Source organism: Scardinius erythrophthalmus (assembly GCF_964197995.2).
Source record: "Scardinius erythrophthalmus genome assembly, chromosome: 9".
NCBI classification, from domain to species: Eukaryota; Metazoa; Chordata; class Actinopteri; order Cypriniformes; family Leuciscidae; genus Scardinius; species Scardinius erythrophthalmus.
In genome coordinates, this window is record NC_138229.1 from 3,478,322 (window position 1) to 3,495,801 (window position 17,480).

Below are 17,480 nucleotides of genomic sequence, written 5' to 3' on the forward strand. Positions count from 1 at the left end.
GAGTATAGTTCCCCTAAACAGATTTTGTTCACCAAAAATTCTGTCATCACACAAATTTAGATATTTTTAATGAAACACAGTCTCTCCATTAAAGGGTAACTCTCACCAAAATGCAACCTAGGGTCTTTTTGTTAATCTACCCGAGTCAAACTTTCGTTTAAAAGCATAATTAGCTTGGAAACGCCACTTTTAAGTTTGACCGTATTTTCGTTTTAGGTTAAATGCCTTGTGAATGGCAGTGCTTGGGGCACGACATAAAAAAATCGCTATTTTTAAAACACTAAGAAGGCTCGACACAACATGAAACTGTGCTGGAAGTATCACCAGGGGCTCTACACATGACCTCCAGCATTGAGAACATTGTTTGTGTACACAGAGTTTACTAAAAAGAGAGGTTTTGTACGACTCACTGTCTTTCTGACAGTCAAAATTAGTCGATCTCCGAATGCAACGTAACAGGGAGGAGAGTAAAGATAGAAAGCTCCTAAAGCTTAGTTCCATATAAATTCACGGATAAATTCACGGATTCACGGCAAAAGGATCCTCATATAAGAAGCAATACTAAAATTCAGAGTCAGTTCATTCGCATTCGGAGATAGACTACTTTTGACTGTCAAAATGCCGGCAGACACAGTTACAGTGAGATGTTCAAAATCTTTCTTTTTAGTAAACTCTGTGTACACAAACAATGTTCTCAATGCTGGAGTTCATGTGTAGAGCCTCTGGTGATACTTCCAGCACAGTTTCATGTTGTGTCGAGCCTTCTTAGTGTTTTAAAAATAGCGATTTTTGATGCTATCATAGAAGTGCCCCAAGCACTCCCATTCACAAGGCAATTTGACCTAAAACGAAAATACGGTCAAACTTAAAAGTGGCGTTTCCATTCTAATTATGCTTTCACACGAAAGTTTGCCTCGGGTAGATTAACAAAAAGAGCCTAGGTTGCATTTTGGTGAGAGTTACCCTTTAAAAGTCAAAGCAAGCATGTTTGACCATATCTGAGTGCTCTGTGTGCCTTGATCAATCTTTATTTGTGAATAAAAGCCTAAATTAAATCTGTTAATAATAAAAAGACTAGGATTAAGCCGAAATTTCTTTGCCGATCTTTTTATGTACTTTCAGAAGCATCAGAGTTTTAGATGGATGGACAGAAATCTCTCAGGTTTCTCCATTTGTTGAACAAAGTTATGAGTAATTCATTCCAGAATTTTCATTTTTAAGGTGAACTATTGCTTTTACTCGGTTACAATTTGTGAACCCATTCCACCACAGATTTGCCAAGACGTGGAAAAAGTACACAGACAATAACAAGGTTTCCTAAAGAGCATTTCATCAAGATAACATTGCTCAACACAGCAACATGCTATTATGTGAAATTCATTTACTTTTGAGAGTTGGTCATAGAATAGTAATGAAGTGGAATGTATTCTCAATAAGGGGTGTGTGATTTTGGGTAATCAAACATTTATTAATGCATTGCAAAAAAACTTGATTGTCACTTTCAGTGTATAAATCCTTCAAAATACAGATTAATAGCGCCATCTATGAGTTTGATAGGGAAAAGCAACACACATTTGAGCAACAGGTGTTCAGCATCTGGGTAAATACCAGTTCATCAACTACACAGTCCGCAGCGCCACCTTACGTCAAAAACAGGAAGCGCATCATGATGATGACATCAGAAATCTGCTCAGGTGAGGCAGACTACTCTCTGAAAACTGACACAGCTCTTACACATTCATCAGAAACACATTTAATCATGATTAAATTTTTTTTGTTAAAGATGTAATGCACTAAAAATGCGTCAGCATTACGTTTAGTCGTAACAAGTAAAAGTGATGCTTACACTATAATACCTGAGCTACTTTTGGTAACACTTTGCAATTAAGGTTCATTAGTAAACATTAACTAAGAATGAACAATACTTCGTCAGCATTTATTAATCTTAGTTAATAATAATTATTATTATTATAACTAGGGCTGTCAAAATAACGCGTTAATTTCGATTTATTAATCTGAGAAAAAATAACAAGCAATCACAATTACCTTGGTGTTACGGCACACTGAAGCACTTTTGAATTTATTTCCTCAGCATATTAGGTCATATTGTTGATTGTTGTGGTCATTATTTGAATAGTGAAAATAATAATAGTTTTTTTTTTTTTACTTTAATGTCACTAATGCTGATTATTCATTGATTCATTTTAATTGAAATATTTAAAATACTTTCACAGCAAAAATTATGTATGCGATTCATTTAGATTAATTAATCACAGAGTATGTAATTAATTAGATTAGATTTTTTTAATCGATTGACAGCCCTAATTATAACATTTACTTATACATTATTCAAATCAAAGGTTGTATTTGTTAACATTAGTTAATGCACTGTGAACTAATATGAACATACAAGCTGTATTTTTATTAACTAACATTAACAAAGATTAATAAATACTGTAACAAATGTATTGCTCATTGTTAGTTCATGTTAGTTAATACATTACAATAAGGTTCATTAGTTAACATTAGTTAAAGTGTTACCCTACTTTTTAAGTATTTATTTATTCTATGTACATCTGCGAGCTCGCGAGTCACTTACGATGAATGAAAAAAGCCAGTTTCTTCCCCAACTGCAGCAACTTCCATTTTTATTACTGATATTTTGCACCAATTTTCCAGGAATGATTTTGTTCTCTTGAACACATCGGATGGAATTGGTGCTTTATATACGCAGATGTCTTATGCAATTATGCGCATCAGTTTAACTCAGGACGGAAGCGTAGCTAACGTGACGGTTCATTACCTGTATTCCAGAAGTGGTGAAATAGGGAATCTCAAACTTCACACTGATCGGTGGTTTTCCCTCTTTGTCCTCCGCCTCCACGCTGGGCAGCCCGAAATGAGCCCTCATCAGGTACTCCTTACCTCCCTGAGAGACACACACACACACACACACACACACACACACACACACACACACACACACACACACACACACACTCATGAGTTTCTGCAGTGCTGATGTTACTTTCACTCCTCAGCTAGTAGTAGTTATCATTAATGTATAGTAGCACAACAGACTGCATGCGTTTTCTTACAGGGAAAGACTTGATGGACCACACGATCTCACTGTTTTCTGGGACCCACTTAACGCTGCCCACTGTGGTCTTAAACTTGGGCGAGTCTGCGTCGGTCGGGACGGGAATATGAATCTCCACATTGTTGGCAGTGGATCGTCGTTTAAACTGAGATTTGGCCTAAGAGTAAAAGAGACGAAACATGAGGGTCAATTCAGATGTCGGCATAAAATCATGCGAAGTTCACATAGATGGATGTGTTCTCACTTTGATCATGTACTCGATTCTGCTGTGCGAATGCTTCTCAATTACAGACTCGATCCAGATCAACGGCTTCACCTGTTCACACAGAAGAAAAAATAATCAGTAAAAAAAAATCTGCAATTAATTAGTTTATTTCTTTTTTTTTATCGATTTGAACATTAACTAACAGATATTCTCAAACTTCCCCAGTTGACTGATTACATTAAGAATTGCAAAAATGTGTTTAAATATGCAAATGCTGCATTATCTATTTAAATGTGCACTAATTTGCATGGATTTGAACATTGGAAAAAGCCAGATTCAAAATCTTGAAAACATTTTGTACTTTTTATATTTAACAGTTTTTACAGAGGGGATTTTATCATTTCACAAATCCGAAAATGCTATCAGGGTGGGTAAAAAAAAAAAAAAAAAAACCATTTTATTTAGGAATAAAGTGTTGATATATGAACAAACAAACAATATATGAACAAACCTGTCAGAATATATAACTGTAAAGTTAAAAATGTAAAGTTTGGTGTATGTAAAGCTGCTAAAGTGGAGATTTCTGACTCATTTGGAACAAAAGCCTTTAAAGAAATGCATTGTAACTGAAATCTACAGATGCAAATAGATAAAGTGCAATAAAATACACACTTAAAGGGTCGTTTTGGATGTTTTTGTTCCACTAATATGAAACAACACACTATATAGAAGCAAAATCCCAAAGCTGAGATTGAATTTAGTAAGTATGAATGAGTTAAGGCTCTCACATGCGTGTTGAGGCGATAGGACATCAGCTCAAACTCTCCGTCCGGAGGAATGAAGGAGATGGTGCGATCGTTCTCAAATCGAGACAAACGCACACACTGATGAAACTTCACATCCTCCAACTCCACTGATTTACTCTTACCACCTGAATAAAAGAGGTATGATCGAACAAATGACTACAACACACACCTCAGCTGTAAAATCCACAGTAAAGCCCGGTTTCTGAAGCATGGCGTTATACTTTTTGGTGCTTTATAAATAAAAAACTGTTTTAAAATATGTATATATACCTACATTTATAAATTCTAAGCAAAAACAGCTGAATAATATAGATGTAATGTTACATTTTATTGAATTACACTAGCATATAAAAGGAAATACACATGGAATAAAAGCCACAAAATACCAGTTCTGATTTCTAGGGATGCACGATATATCGCCCACCATATCGGTATCGGCCGAAATATGTTCATTTATAATGTTATTGTTAACGGTCTGATTAGAAAATTTGGCCGATATATTAAAGCCGATAAATGATGGATTATTTCCTTCAGCTGAGACACTTCAGATGTGCACTGATGCTTTTGAATTGCTTGAAATATGATTGGAATCACTTCATAAAAGGAAAATACAGTGAAGTGCAACATGTGCTGTCATATCGGCTACATAATATTATAATGAGAACATTATAATTGTGTGCTTTTAATGGTGAGACTTTTGTTTTTGTAATCAGGCTCTCAAAAATTATATAAAAATTTGGATTTAGATTTATCAGCCAATATATCGATTATGGGCTCTCAGATATAAAGAATTATCGTAATCGGAATAAATGTTCATATCGGTGCATCCCTACTGATTTCATTAGCATCTGTATAGGGAAATGGACTCACGGCCAGTGTTCTCGAACAGAACCTTGTCGTTCAGACCCAAACGCAGCTCTGGCATCCCCGAGAGGAACACTCTCATCTTGATGGAGCCGACGATCTCACTGCGAAGGACGTTACCATTCGCGCTGACCTGGAGGAAGATCAGCACCCGTGAGTCAGATGTGTCAAACACTTAACTGGTGTGTCGTCGTTTCCAACAAAATCCACGTTCGCTTGAAGTTGGAAATTTTCTGGAAAAGTTCATTCTGACTGTCTTTTGAAAATCATATTTCATGTGTTACAAAAACAGCATTCTTCCACCTTAGAAACATTGCTAAGCTACGTAACATGCTATCAGTTTCTGATGCAGAAAAGTTAGTTAATGCATTCATGACCTCGAGACTAGATTACTGTAATGCTTTATTAGCTGGTAGTCCTGCATCCTCAATAAACAAGCTACAGTTAGTCCAAAATGCCGCCGCTAGAGTTCTTACTAGATCAAGAAAATATGATCATATAAAATTGATTTTAATATCACTACATTGGTTACCTATAAAGTCCCGTATTAATTACAAGGTATTGCTACTGACTTATAAAGCCCTAAACGGCTTAGCTCCAGTCTATTTAACAGATCTTCTATCGCCCTATAATCCATCGCGCTCTTTAAGGTCACTAAATTCGAGGCTTTTGGTCATACCTAGGATATCTAGGTCCACCAAAGGAGGGAGAGCATTTTCACATTTAGCACCAAAACTCTGGAATAGTCTTCCGGATACTGTTCGTTGCTCAGACTCGCTCTCCCAGTTTAAAACTAGATTAAAGGGTCATGAAACCCTAAACCAATTTTTCTGAGATTTTAACAGAGGTAGGTGTGTTGAACACCATAGAAGACAATGTTATAATCTGTAAAATTGAATAATAGGATATAAATGGTTAAATTTGAGTTTGTATCGGCTATTTTCGTCTTCCGGGTTTGAAATCTTCATCGAGTCCACGTCACAGGATGTGACGTTTTTCTGTACGGATCGTCCGTTGATGACTCATCGTTCTCTCATAATTATTAATGAGGCTGAGCCTTCATATCCAATGAGAAGACACTTCACTGAATTAATCACGATACCACGTGGATCTTTCCAAAGACAGACATGTCAAACTGTGATATCGCGTAGTAGATGAGAGAGGCAATGATGGGACGCGCGTTTGTTTTCATGGTGCAAAAGTTCCAGTGCATCTTTCCCCGCGATGCTGCCAGGGCTGGACTCTGACTGCGGGCGGTTGGTTGGCCATCAACCACGGGCACATCTAAACTATATGTGTGTAGCAACCATTTAACTGGAGAATGGTGGACTTCAGCCTTGTACACCAATGCAGGTTTCGTCTTGCTAGTGATGCGGTCCCTAGGACTTTTCTATCGCTTCAGAGGTGTGTGTGTGTGTGTGTGTGTGTGTGTGTGTGTTTGTGTCTAAATGTAACCCTGACCGTTTTTACTTGTCTTTTGTTAAATAATCACTCGTTATTAAAATGTAGATATTTCGATAATACATCAACGCATGCTTAGTTTGTGCAAATTTATGTCACATTCATTGTCCATCTTTAGTGGGTTTAGGGGGCGCGTAGTCTAGGCTATTTACGGAACGTTATTATTTTCAAATATATGCATTTATAGTGTTAGTGTATATAAACAAATATATATTTTATAATGGCCGATATGCATGTACATGTATATGTTTTAAATAGAATGATTACTGTAGTAGGCTAATATGTGTAGCAGGGCATTCAGTTACTTTTTAAGGACAAAAATAAGGTGTCAGTGTATTTCATTAGACTTTAACTTTGCCAGCTATAAAAAATCTAGCATTTCCTCACGTTTTACCACTGACAGTGACGGTCGATATGCATTGGCCACTGGCTTTGACCACACCAACTCCCCCTCCCTTCTTCTCACAGCCACCACGCCCATTTAAGTAGCATTTTTCAAAAAGATTTTGAGCTAGACTTGAGCTGAAAGAGGGGGATTTCATGACCCTTTAAAGACGCATCTCTTCAGCCAGGCATTCACATAATATTTTTAATCTTACAGTTAAATCCAACCTCTAGTTCATAAACGCCAGAGGAGAACTGGCCCCCGACTGAGCCCGGGTTCTCCCAAGGTTTTTTTTTCTCCATTAGGTCACCTGATGGAGTTTTTCGGTTCCTTGCCACTGTTGCCTTTGGCTTGCTTAGTTGGGGATATTTTGGGGATATTTAATTTTAATTTTATCAATCAATAAATTCCATCAGAAACAAACCTTGTTGTATTATTTTAATTTAATACTGTGAAGCTGCTTTGATACAATCTGTATTGTGAAAAGCGCTATACAAATACACTTGACTTGACTTGACTGGTAAACACCTTCGAACTACGTAATAGGACACACTCTCTCAATTATCTTGCTTTCATAACTGCTAAAATTGTAACATTGGATTAATCGCCCAGCCCTATCAGTTAAAGCGCAATGTCAGAACGTAGGCTCACTATCACTAGAGCCTGCGTTCTGATGTACAACCCAGAAGCGCTGAACATAGTGTACACACAGAAGAAAATGAATAGTTGAATAATATCGTAATTTTTGTTATTTTTGCGCACTAAAAGTATTCTCATCGCTTGATAAACTTAAGGTTGAGCTACTGTTGTCACTTTGACTATTTTAACAATGTCTTTACTCACTTTCTGGGATGGCAGATATCGATTACCTAGCAGCCTATGGAGGAGTGAGACAGCTCTCAGATTTAATCAAAAATATCTTAATTTGTGTTTGGAAGATGAACGAAAGTCTTACAGGGTTGGAACAACATGAGGGAGAGTAATTACTGACAGAGCTTTCCTTTTTGGGTGAACAAACCCTTTAAGTTCTTCCTTTAAACATGTTATTGTGATCCAGCTAAAAAGTGTTAAACCCTTTATAAAAACAGCAGGTTCATTAACTGAAGCACAGTGACATGAACATTACTGCATCCTGTTTGTTATGATGGATTCCTGTGTTTATTTTGAGCATGTCTAGAGAGAAACATCTCTAGAAAGAAACAAGGTGTTTCTAAAAACATACCAGGAGGTTGACAGACTCGATGACGTCCAGGAAAACCTCGTTCTTCCTGTACTTGATGCCCTCGGACCTCCAGGAGACGGCGTTGGTTACAGTCGCAGGGGGTCGTGGAGCTCCTGTGTCCAACTTGTGACCTTCCTGCGTGATGTATCTGTGTATCGACACACACAATGACACGGGCAAAATGAACACACGGCTGGAAATTTATAATTGAATTTATAATTAAACTGCAAAAATATATGAGTGAGTGATCTCCGCTGGATCAGAGAAAGGCCTGGAATTATGTCAGTATTGAGACACATATTACAGTATCTCACTTGAAGCACAACTTTTAAAAATTTTATGCTTTTTCAGATTTCCAGATGTAATAGAGCTGTTTGTGAATGCAAATGTAAGATGTAAAACTTCCAGAGATCAAAGTGCAGATTATTGTCTCCCAAAAGAAAGAATCGATTCTGAACTGCCTGAAACGAGTCGTCAGTAACTTTAATTTTCTGCTGAACCTGCGTAGGTTTGTAACAAATTAGCATAATGGCAGCCTTTGATCTTCATTGGCTGCCGGTGAACAGCGTCTCTTAGCCCCGCCCTCAAACACTGTAGCTGTATTTGAGAATGGAAGAGTTTGGTTTGTGTCGTTCATGTCAAAAAGACGCTGTTTTCTGCTGACAAAACAAATCCACTTTGGTGGATATTTCTAAATATGCTAAAGAGCATTTAGTTTCCGACCAATCACAACAGACTGAGCCGTCTGACCAATCAGAGCAGAGTAGACCAATCATAACAGACTGGGCCATCTGACCAATCAAAGCAGAGTAGACCAATCACCAATCACAACAGACTGGGCCATCTGACCAATCAGAGCAGAGTAGACCAATCACAACAGACTGGGCCGTCTGACCAATCAGAGCAGAGTAGACCAATCACCAATCACAACAGACTGGGCCGTCTGACCAATCAGAGCAGAGTAGACCAATCACAACAGACTGGGCCGTCTGACCAATCAGAGCAGAGTAGACCAATCACAGCAGACTGGGCCATCTGACCAATCAGAGCAGAGTAGACCAATCACAGCAGACTGGGCCATCTGACCAATCAGAGCAGAGTAGACCAATCACAGCAGACTGGGCCATCTGACCAATCAGAGCAGAGTAGACCAATCACAACAGACTGGGCCGTCTGACCAATCAGAGCAGAGTAGACCAATCACAGCAGTCTGGGCCGTCTGACCAATCAGAGCAGAGCAGCTCTCGGAAAGGCGGATTTTAGAAAGACCAAATCCTTAATTGAACCTTTTCAGACACTGTGATAAAAGAGCTGATGGAACAAATAAAGTTTTTTTTTTTTTTCTTTGATGCATGTAAACCTGTTGTAGGAGACTACAAAACAAAATTAGGAACTATTCAAATAGAATAATAGGGGCACAATAATGATTAAAAAAGACTTGAGGGCGAGTATATGATGACAGAACTGTTAGTTTTGAGTTGTTATTCCTTTAACCCTTTAGAATCGGCTGTGTCGTCGCCGACACACACCAGCAAGCTGTATTCATTTTACCGTAACTCTTAAACCATTTGCACTATCAAATAGAGCTGCACGATTCTGGCTAAAATGAGAATCACGATTTTTTTGCTTGGAATAAAGATCACGATTCTCTCACAATTCTGAAAAGCTTTATTATTTTAAAGATCTACAAATCCTGAATATTAGGTTACCAAACAAGATAAGAAATAATACTCTTGCTTCAGTCAAATTTAAATAAATGCAGTAAACAAAAATAATGTAATATTTAAATAAATAAATAAAAAATGACAATTAAACATTGACGACATTCATTGTGTTGAATAGCGTTGCTTTTATAGACCTTTGTTTCGTGTGGCTGCTGGTGTTTTGTGATTGAGCAGTTTTGTTTTTAACCGTAAGATAAGTTTTTAATTGAGATGAGTTTTATAATAACTTTGGCAAGGAAACGCGAAAGAGGAATCTAGGGCTGTGACGGTATGGGATTTTTTCTTACCGCGGTGAAGAAGCAACAAATATCGCGGTTTGGCGGTTAACCGACCACCCCCCCCCCCAAAAAAAAATCACCCGCGGCCGCATCACACACTGTAGACGCGATCAAGACCGCATGTAGCTTAATGACAATGGAAATGAATAATCATAAAGCATTATTCTTTATTAAAAAAATAAACAAATTAACATTTATATTAAATTGTAAATATTAATAATTAACTATTAATTAGGTAGTCTTAAGGCCGGCAACACACTGGCTGTGTGGTGTGAGTGTGGCGTTTCTGTTGCGTGTCTTTTTCTATGTCTTTGCACACCAGAAACAGCTGACATATACGCCTCATTGGTGATATATTCGACATATGGGGAGAGAGTTGTGGAAGGCCTAGGCTACTTAATGTTATAAATATATAGCAGCAAAGACAGCGTCGGCACTCGGCAGTATTGACGGCAAAATAGGCTACAGTATATTTCGTTCTGTATTGACAGGTGCAATATTTGAAAATCGATATTTTTTTTAAATTACATTTATATCTACATTTATGTCAAAACCTTAACTTTCAAACATCAAAATGTAATTTATTAATATTTATTCATGTCAAAATGACATACAAACATCTTTTCCTATTATATTTTGCCAGGAAACGCTTCCAACAGGCTTGCGTGTCGCGTGAAAAATAGGCGTTGGTTCTATTTCTGGCATGCACGCGTTTTCAGCGCGGCTCGTGCCGCAACTGAGAAGCGCGTCTCACGCTCTCAAGCTCTAACCTGTTAACATGGGAGCCGAAATAAAAACGGACACGCCACGCAGCAGTGTGTCGCTGACCTAAGGTAGGTGTTCTGCACTTAAGTCCTGCAAACGCCACAGGATGGTTAATTTTTCTAAGATGTGGTCTAGTTATTGGTTAGTGGTATTTCCTCACGAGACGAATACTTTTGTGCGCCTTGTCCAAATTCACCGGCTTCCCCTTAATTGTCACCTGCCTCAAAGGCGACACAGTATTTGGCTTAGACACTAGATTCATGGCTATTTTTTGAATCATTCGGCTAGCGCCGTCAACTGTTATTTCCTATACCATATAAGAGAGATCGCTACTTGCAATTACAATCTAACTCCAACTGTTTACGTTATGCTTGTCTTTTATTCCTGTGTTTGTTTGTATTTAATTGAACATTATCTGTAAACATCACTAAACTTAGCAGTTATTTAATAATAATCAGACACACACAAAAAAAAAATCCCCCATATAGGCTATGTTTAACGGACTGTCCCTCGACTCCCTCCCTTGCACAGGAAGCGTTTTTTTTTCTCCAGAAGCCCTTGAACATGGGACTCGCAGAATACAGTAAATTATAAGCAAAATATTAATGTGTTTATAGTTCATATCACACACCATATGCACTCCTGTAACTTTCAGCAAAAAAAAAAAAAAAAAAAAAAAACGTGCGGTGATGACCTCACACCGCGGTAGGCATCTCATCAACGCGATATTGCGGTGATGCGGTTATCGTCACAGCCCTAGAGGAATCAATTCTGCATTCGAGCGCTATCTGACACGCGCCCCTCTCTCTCTCTCTCTGTGTGTGTGTGTGTGGCTGTGCGCTCAGATAACGCACGAGTCCCGGTTTTCAGCTCTTCTTCCGCGATTAAAATTGTTTGAATGTGTAAACTGTCAAGACAATACACATCCAAATTATGAACTTTCACTCTATGATGGTTAAATTTAGCAGTTAATACGCGAATCACATGCGTGCTGAACCGAATCTAGCGCGATCCGTTCCGCCCCTAGCGCGTTATCTCGTTGAATATCATTGGCAGAATCGCAGGATTAAGTTTGCGTGGGGGGTTGAAAAACCAAACCAAACCAAACCGAACCAAACCTCTACTATCAAAACCAATCAAATTGCCCCTAACAGTAGACAACATGTGCTTTTCGGCAATATATGACTTATTACGGTAATTTCATGCTTTCTGTCAGCAAATGACAGCAGCTTTCTGGCAGAGCGGGGTCAGAAGGATTTGAACAGAGAGATACGAAGCGCGGAAGGTTAGAGTGTTTTGGATTGCATAAAATAATTAAAGAAACGAACAAATACATGGCGAAAGAAGTGGTAGACAGCAGAAGAGGGGATTGGGATGATTTTTAATGAAACTTGGAAGGCGGATGGCGTTACTCTTTCACGTATCCAAGCATGTGGTGTGTGCATGTGTATGTGTGCGTGCCTATGAATGCGTGCAGTTGTATGTGTGCGTGTTTAAAAAAAAAAAAAAAGTGTCCTAAATGAAAACTGTGCAACCCAATGTAAAAAAAAAACTTGTATATATTATGTATTATAGTTCATTTTTCCACTAAAAAGTGTTTTTCTTTCATTTGTGATTTTTCTGTTTTTTTTTTCTAAATAAAAATCAGTCAATTTATTCTAGTTTTTTTTATTTTTGTCTATTTAAATTCTATTTACAAACTCACCACACACACAATAAAGGTCAACAACTGTAATTTGTTGAAAGCTAATCTTTTTCTGAAAAAGATGACACCTTGCACATGAAGATAGCACATCGTTTTAGAATTTTACAGTCAAAAAATCTAAATATGTGAAAAACACTGATTTTAGCTTCAGGTTCTAAAGGGTTAATGGCTCATAACAGAAAATCAAACACGAACTCACTCTTGAAGGATCTTGCTGTCTGTAGTTTGAGGATATCCAAAGTCCATGAGTTCGTCCAGCAGCTCGTAGATGATGACAAAGTTATCTCTGATACTCTCCTCCTCCAGCTCCTTAAAATACTCAGAGAAAACCTGAAAAACAGACACATCGAACACCAGTGAGAATAAAGCAAGTGATCGTGAAATGTAGTATGCAATGATAAAACCATATATTAATGAAGCTGATTTTGAGATTGCTATCAGTGTCGACTGATTAACAGAGGTGTTAGCACCCCCTTGTGTTAATTCCACTTTATTGGCCCTAATAATTATGGTCCACTAAGGTGAGAAATCACTTTATGCCCAAAAAAAAGAAATGTACAATTCACATGTAACGTACCTGAACAATTTTGTAGAGGAAGGAGAAAACCAGGGAGACGCAAGCATTCTTTTTGGATGTTGCAACAACTGTTTGTAAGCAGGTTAAGAGACAAAACATGACTAAAAGAGACAATTAAACAATAAAATGATTCATTAAATAGAAAAAAAGTTTGATGAGACAAACTTTAAGTTGGCTTGAGAAAGCCGGACCAGAGAGTTGGAAGAAGTTTGAAGTAGTTTAAGTTTAAAGTTAGTTTAAAGTTTGATTGATAGATTAGTTAGAAAGAATAGTTGGCAAGAAAGAAAGATTAGTTAGAAAGAAAGAGAAAGAAAGAGAGATTAGTTAGAAAGAAAGAGAAAAACAGAAAGATAGATTAGTTAGAAAAAAGATCAGTTAAAAAGAAAGATTAGCTAGAAAGATAGATTAGTTAGAAAGAAAAAAGAATATTTAGAAAGAAAGATTAGTGAGAAAGAAAGATTAGTTAGAAAGAAAGATTAGTTAGAAAGAAAGAGAAAGAAATAGAGATTAGTTAGAAAGAAAGAAAGATTAGTTAGAAAGAAAGAGAAAAACAGAAAGATAGATTAGTTAGAAAGAAAAAAGAATATTTAGAAAGAAAGATTAGTGAGAAAGAAAGATTAGTGAGAAAGAAAGATTAGTTAGAAAGAAAGATTAGAAATAAATAAATATTAGTTAGAAAGAACGATTAGTGAGAAAGAAAGATTAGTTAGAAAGAAAGAAAGATCAGTTACAAAGAAAAACAATAGTTTGAAAGAAAGAAAGAAAGAAAGAAAGAAAGAAAGAAAGAAAGAAAAGATTAGTTAAAAACAAAGAAATATTAGTTAGAAAGAAAGATTAGTTAGAAAGAAAGAAAGAAAGAAAGAAAGAAAGATTAGTTAGAAAGATAGATTAGTTAGAAAGAAAGATTAGTTAGTCAGAAAGAAAGATTAGTTAGAAAGAATGAAAGATTAGTTAGAAAGAAAGAAAGATTAGTCAGAAAGATAGATTAGTTAGAAAGAAAGATTAGTTAGTCAGAAAGAAAGATTAGTTAGAAAGAATAAAGAGATAAGTTAGAAAGAAAGAAAGATTAGTTAGAAAGAGATTAGTTAGAAAGAAAGATAGATAAGTTAGTCAGAAAGAAAGATTAGTTAGAAAGATAGATTAGTTAGAAAGAAAGAAAGATTAGTTAGAAAGAAAGATTAGTTAGAAAGATAGATTAGTTAGAAAGAAAGATAGATTAGTTTGTCAGAAAGAAAGAATAGTTAGAAAGAAAGATTAGTTAGAAAGAAAGATTAGTTAGAAAGAAAGAAAGATTAGTCAGAAAGATAAATTAGTTAGAAAGAAAGATTAGTTAGAAAGAAAGAAAGATTAGTTAGAAAGAAAGATTAGTTAGAAAGAAATATAGATTAGTTAGTCAGAAAGAAAGATTAGTTAGAAAGAAAGAAAGATTAGTTAGAAAGAAAGAAAGATTAGTTAGAAAGAAAGATTAGTTAGAAAGAAATATAGATTAGTTAGTCAGAAAGAAAGATTAGTTAGAAAGAAAGAAAGATTAGTGAGAAAGAAAGATTAGTTAGAAAGAAATATAGATTAGTTAGTCAGAAAGAAAGATTAGTTAGAAAGAAAGAAAGATTAGTTAGAAAGAAAGAAAGATTAGTTAGAAAGATAGATTAGTTAGAAGCAGGTAAAGAGACAAAACATGACTAAAAGAGACAATTAAACAATAAAATGATCCATTAATCTTATAACAGTTTTGTAATTTGAACATTGTGGCTCATCTAGTGATACAGATCTAAAAGCTGGAACTATCCGTGTCATAATTATAAGTTAATAGGGCAGCTTAATTAATGCAAAAATCTTAAATAATTTCTTTGGTAAATATTGAGATAATAAATACTGCAATATTCCATAAAAAAATAAGAATTGTTAATTTTGATATCCAATTTCATAAAACATTACACTTGACTTAGTAGCAAATGCCAGTGAAACCTTATGAAGCAATGCAACTCATATAATCAAATACATATACAATGGTAGAATATAAAACTACTGACAAATCATTGACTAAAAAATGAAATAATAATAGAAGTTTATGGTGAAATATGCATACAGATATATTATTATAAGAGCACAAGAAGACCGAGTACATAATTTCACACGCAATGTTTCATGTTTTACTTTTAACAGTCTACTTTTACACTCTATTACATATAACAAGCTGCAAACATTAGCGGTGTGGAAGGATACGGTACAGGTTGTTGTGTTTAATCCACATGAAACGAACTCCACCGTGAGCCAGGATGGGTGACAGCGTGCCCTCCTCTTCTTTATCCATCAGCAGGCTCATAAAATGCTCAATCTCGGACATGTCCACATCACCGCGGTAATTACGGCAGATCAGGACCTGAACACACACACACACAGACACGATGACTCTTACTGCACAGCTATTCAAATTCACTGACTGCCACCACAGAGTCATTACCATATTTGCTGATTTTCTTCTACTGAGACGGATGGATATTATCTGAAAGTCTTTATACGGGCTGCTAACAGACGAGGATGTATCCATATTATCCCAGATTCACTACAGTAACCATGCATGATAACCAAGGCCAGGAATGAGCAGTTTACCAGATTAAACAATAAGACTAGTTATACATGAAGACTTCAGATGCAAAAGCCTCTAAAGTGCCATCTGAAATTTTCTTCTAGAATGATCATTTTTTATCAAGCTTGTATGTTTATGATCAGTTATTTCGCTTTAATGGCAAAGAAAATGACCTATTAATTGTCATTAAAGTGAAATTACTGAACCTAAATATATACGAGATTGAAAAAAAATGCTCATTTTAGAAGAAAATTTCAGATTTTCAGGCTTTTGCATCTGAAGTTTTCACATGCAAAACACCATTTCTTTACAATACTTGCAATTTAAACAGTCAAATTATACTGTCAGGTGACGGCAATGACTTTGTACAGTAAATAGAATATAATTTAAGGAAAGCTTAAATGTGTAATTAGATCTCGGCATCGGCTGAAAAATTAAATATGTTTAATATCATATGCTGTTTGATGTGTGTCAAATTTGCTCCAAAAAATGTGCAATGGTTATGGATTTTTATTTTTATTTTATTTTTGCACGTAACCTTACAATGAATTACATTACATGAACATTTTAGTAAGGTAATATAGTATTATCTGATGTACTTTGCCATGGCAAAAATCACTGTAAGAGCACAAAAGTGCATTTATCGAAATTTTTCGAAAACTAAAACAAACAACAACAACAACAACAACAGAAAACTGCATTTATAAAGCATATTTCAAGCAAATGTCAAGTCAAAATGCTTTTCAAAAGTGACATGAATTAGATCTTATTAATCAAACTAAAGAACGAGGATGAAGGCAAACAAACTAAAGAATAAGGGTGGAGACAAACATCTGCTATTTATTAATTAGTGAGAGATAATAATTAACTTTTGACTGAGTCACAATACATAAAAATATATCAGTTTCTAAGCAGCTGTTTGAAGGGTGAATTTAATTTTAATTATTTTAATCTCAGTTTCATTTACTAATACATGAGTATCGACTGTTAAAAACCTTCGTAGGTTTCAGATCAGGGGAACACGTTTATTGGTTTTAATTGAGAATAATTCTAATTAAATGCCCGCACGTTCATGTTTGATGTTGATTAGCTTTAGCCTTCAGTGCTAGTGAACCGTTATCTTACCTTCCCCTTCAGGTCTAACACATAAACAGCGCTGGCCGACATGTTCGCGCCTTCCTCGACCGCGTTATCGTTGATCTACAGAAGTTCGCTCACTTCTGGGACATTTGTTGGTTTAATAAAGAACTGTCATCGGTTTTAGAAGCTCAAAGAAGCTCAAACATCATCAAATCGCGGATGGGAGAGATTTTGAGGAACCGGGTGGCGCCGCTGCGCTGAGAGCCTGTAGCGCCTCCTGCCGCTCTGGAGGAATGAGACAATACAGTTTGTGCAATGAGACAATACAGTTTGTGCAAAGACTTTAGAATAAATAAATAAATAAATAAATAAATAAATAAATAAATAAATAACATCATCAAACATGTGTATTTTTTACAGTCTATAGTTGTTTCAGTCTATTGTTGTCGAGTGTTGACAGCTGTGTGAACTGGATTAGTCTTTCCACTAGATGTCGCTCGAGGGCTGTATAAAAGCACCGTTCCAAGTATATTATTTTTAAAGAATAGGCCTACTACTAATACAGTTTTTTTTATTCGCTTTGGTACTATTTTCACAAGTAAGGTGTACATTTTCAAAACTCTTAGTACAAAAATCCAAACCGATCACACTTGTAACACAGCGAGTCATTCTTTCAAAACCTGATGTAATGCTTTCAGTCAGTTGCACATGTTTTCAGTCC

The 17,480-nt window shown here is 36.1% G+C and overlaps 1 protein-coding gene across 1 annotated transcript in view; it reads right to left on the bottom strand.

Annotated features, from left to right (window-relative positions):
• Window positions 1–17,043, bottom strand: part of ap1m1 (adaptor related protein complex 1 subunit mu 1) — a 35,165-nt gene extending 18,122 nt beyond the window's left edge. Inside the window, exons 1-10 of the mRNA XM_081373574.1 lie at window positions 16,805–17,043; window positions 15,316–15,472; window positions 13,093–13,160; window positions 12,715–12,845; window positions 8,044–8,191; window positions 4,982–5,108; window positions 4,094–4,236; window positions 3,345–3,416; window positions 3,099–3,257; window positions 2,804–2,929 (exon numbers count right to left, since the gene is read on the bottom strand). Of these exons, the coding sequence (XP_081229700.1) occupies window positions 2,804–2,929; window positions 3,099–3,257; window positions 3,345–3,416; window positions 4,094–4,236; window positions 4,982–5,108; window positions 8,044–8,191; window positions 12,715–12,845; window positions 13,093–13,160; window positions 15,316–15,472; window positions 16,805–16,846 (1,173 nt within the window). The 5' untranslated portion in view covers window positions 16,847–17,043. The remainder of the gene's footprint in view (window positions 1–2,803; window positions 2,930–3,098; window positions 3,258–3,344; window positions 3,417–4,093; window positions 4,237–4,981; window positions 5,109–8,043; window positions 8,192–12,714; window positions 12,846–13,092; window positions 13,161–15,315; window positions 15,473–16,804) is intronic.
• Between the last annotated feature and the right edge of the window lie 437 nt (window positions 17,044–17,480).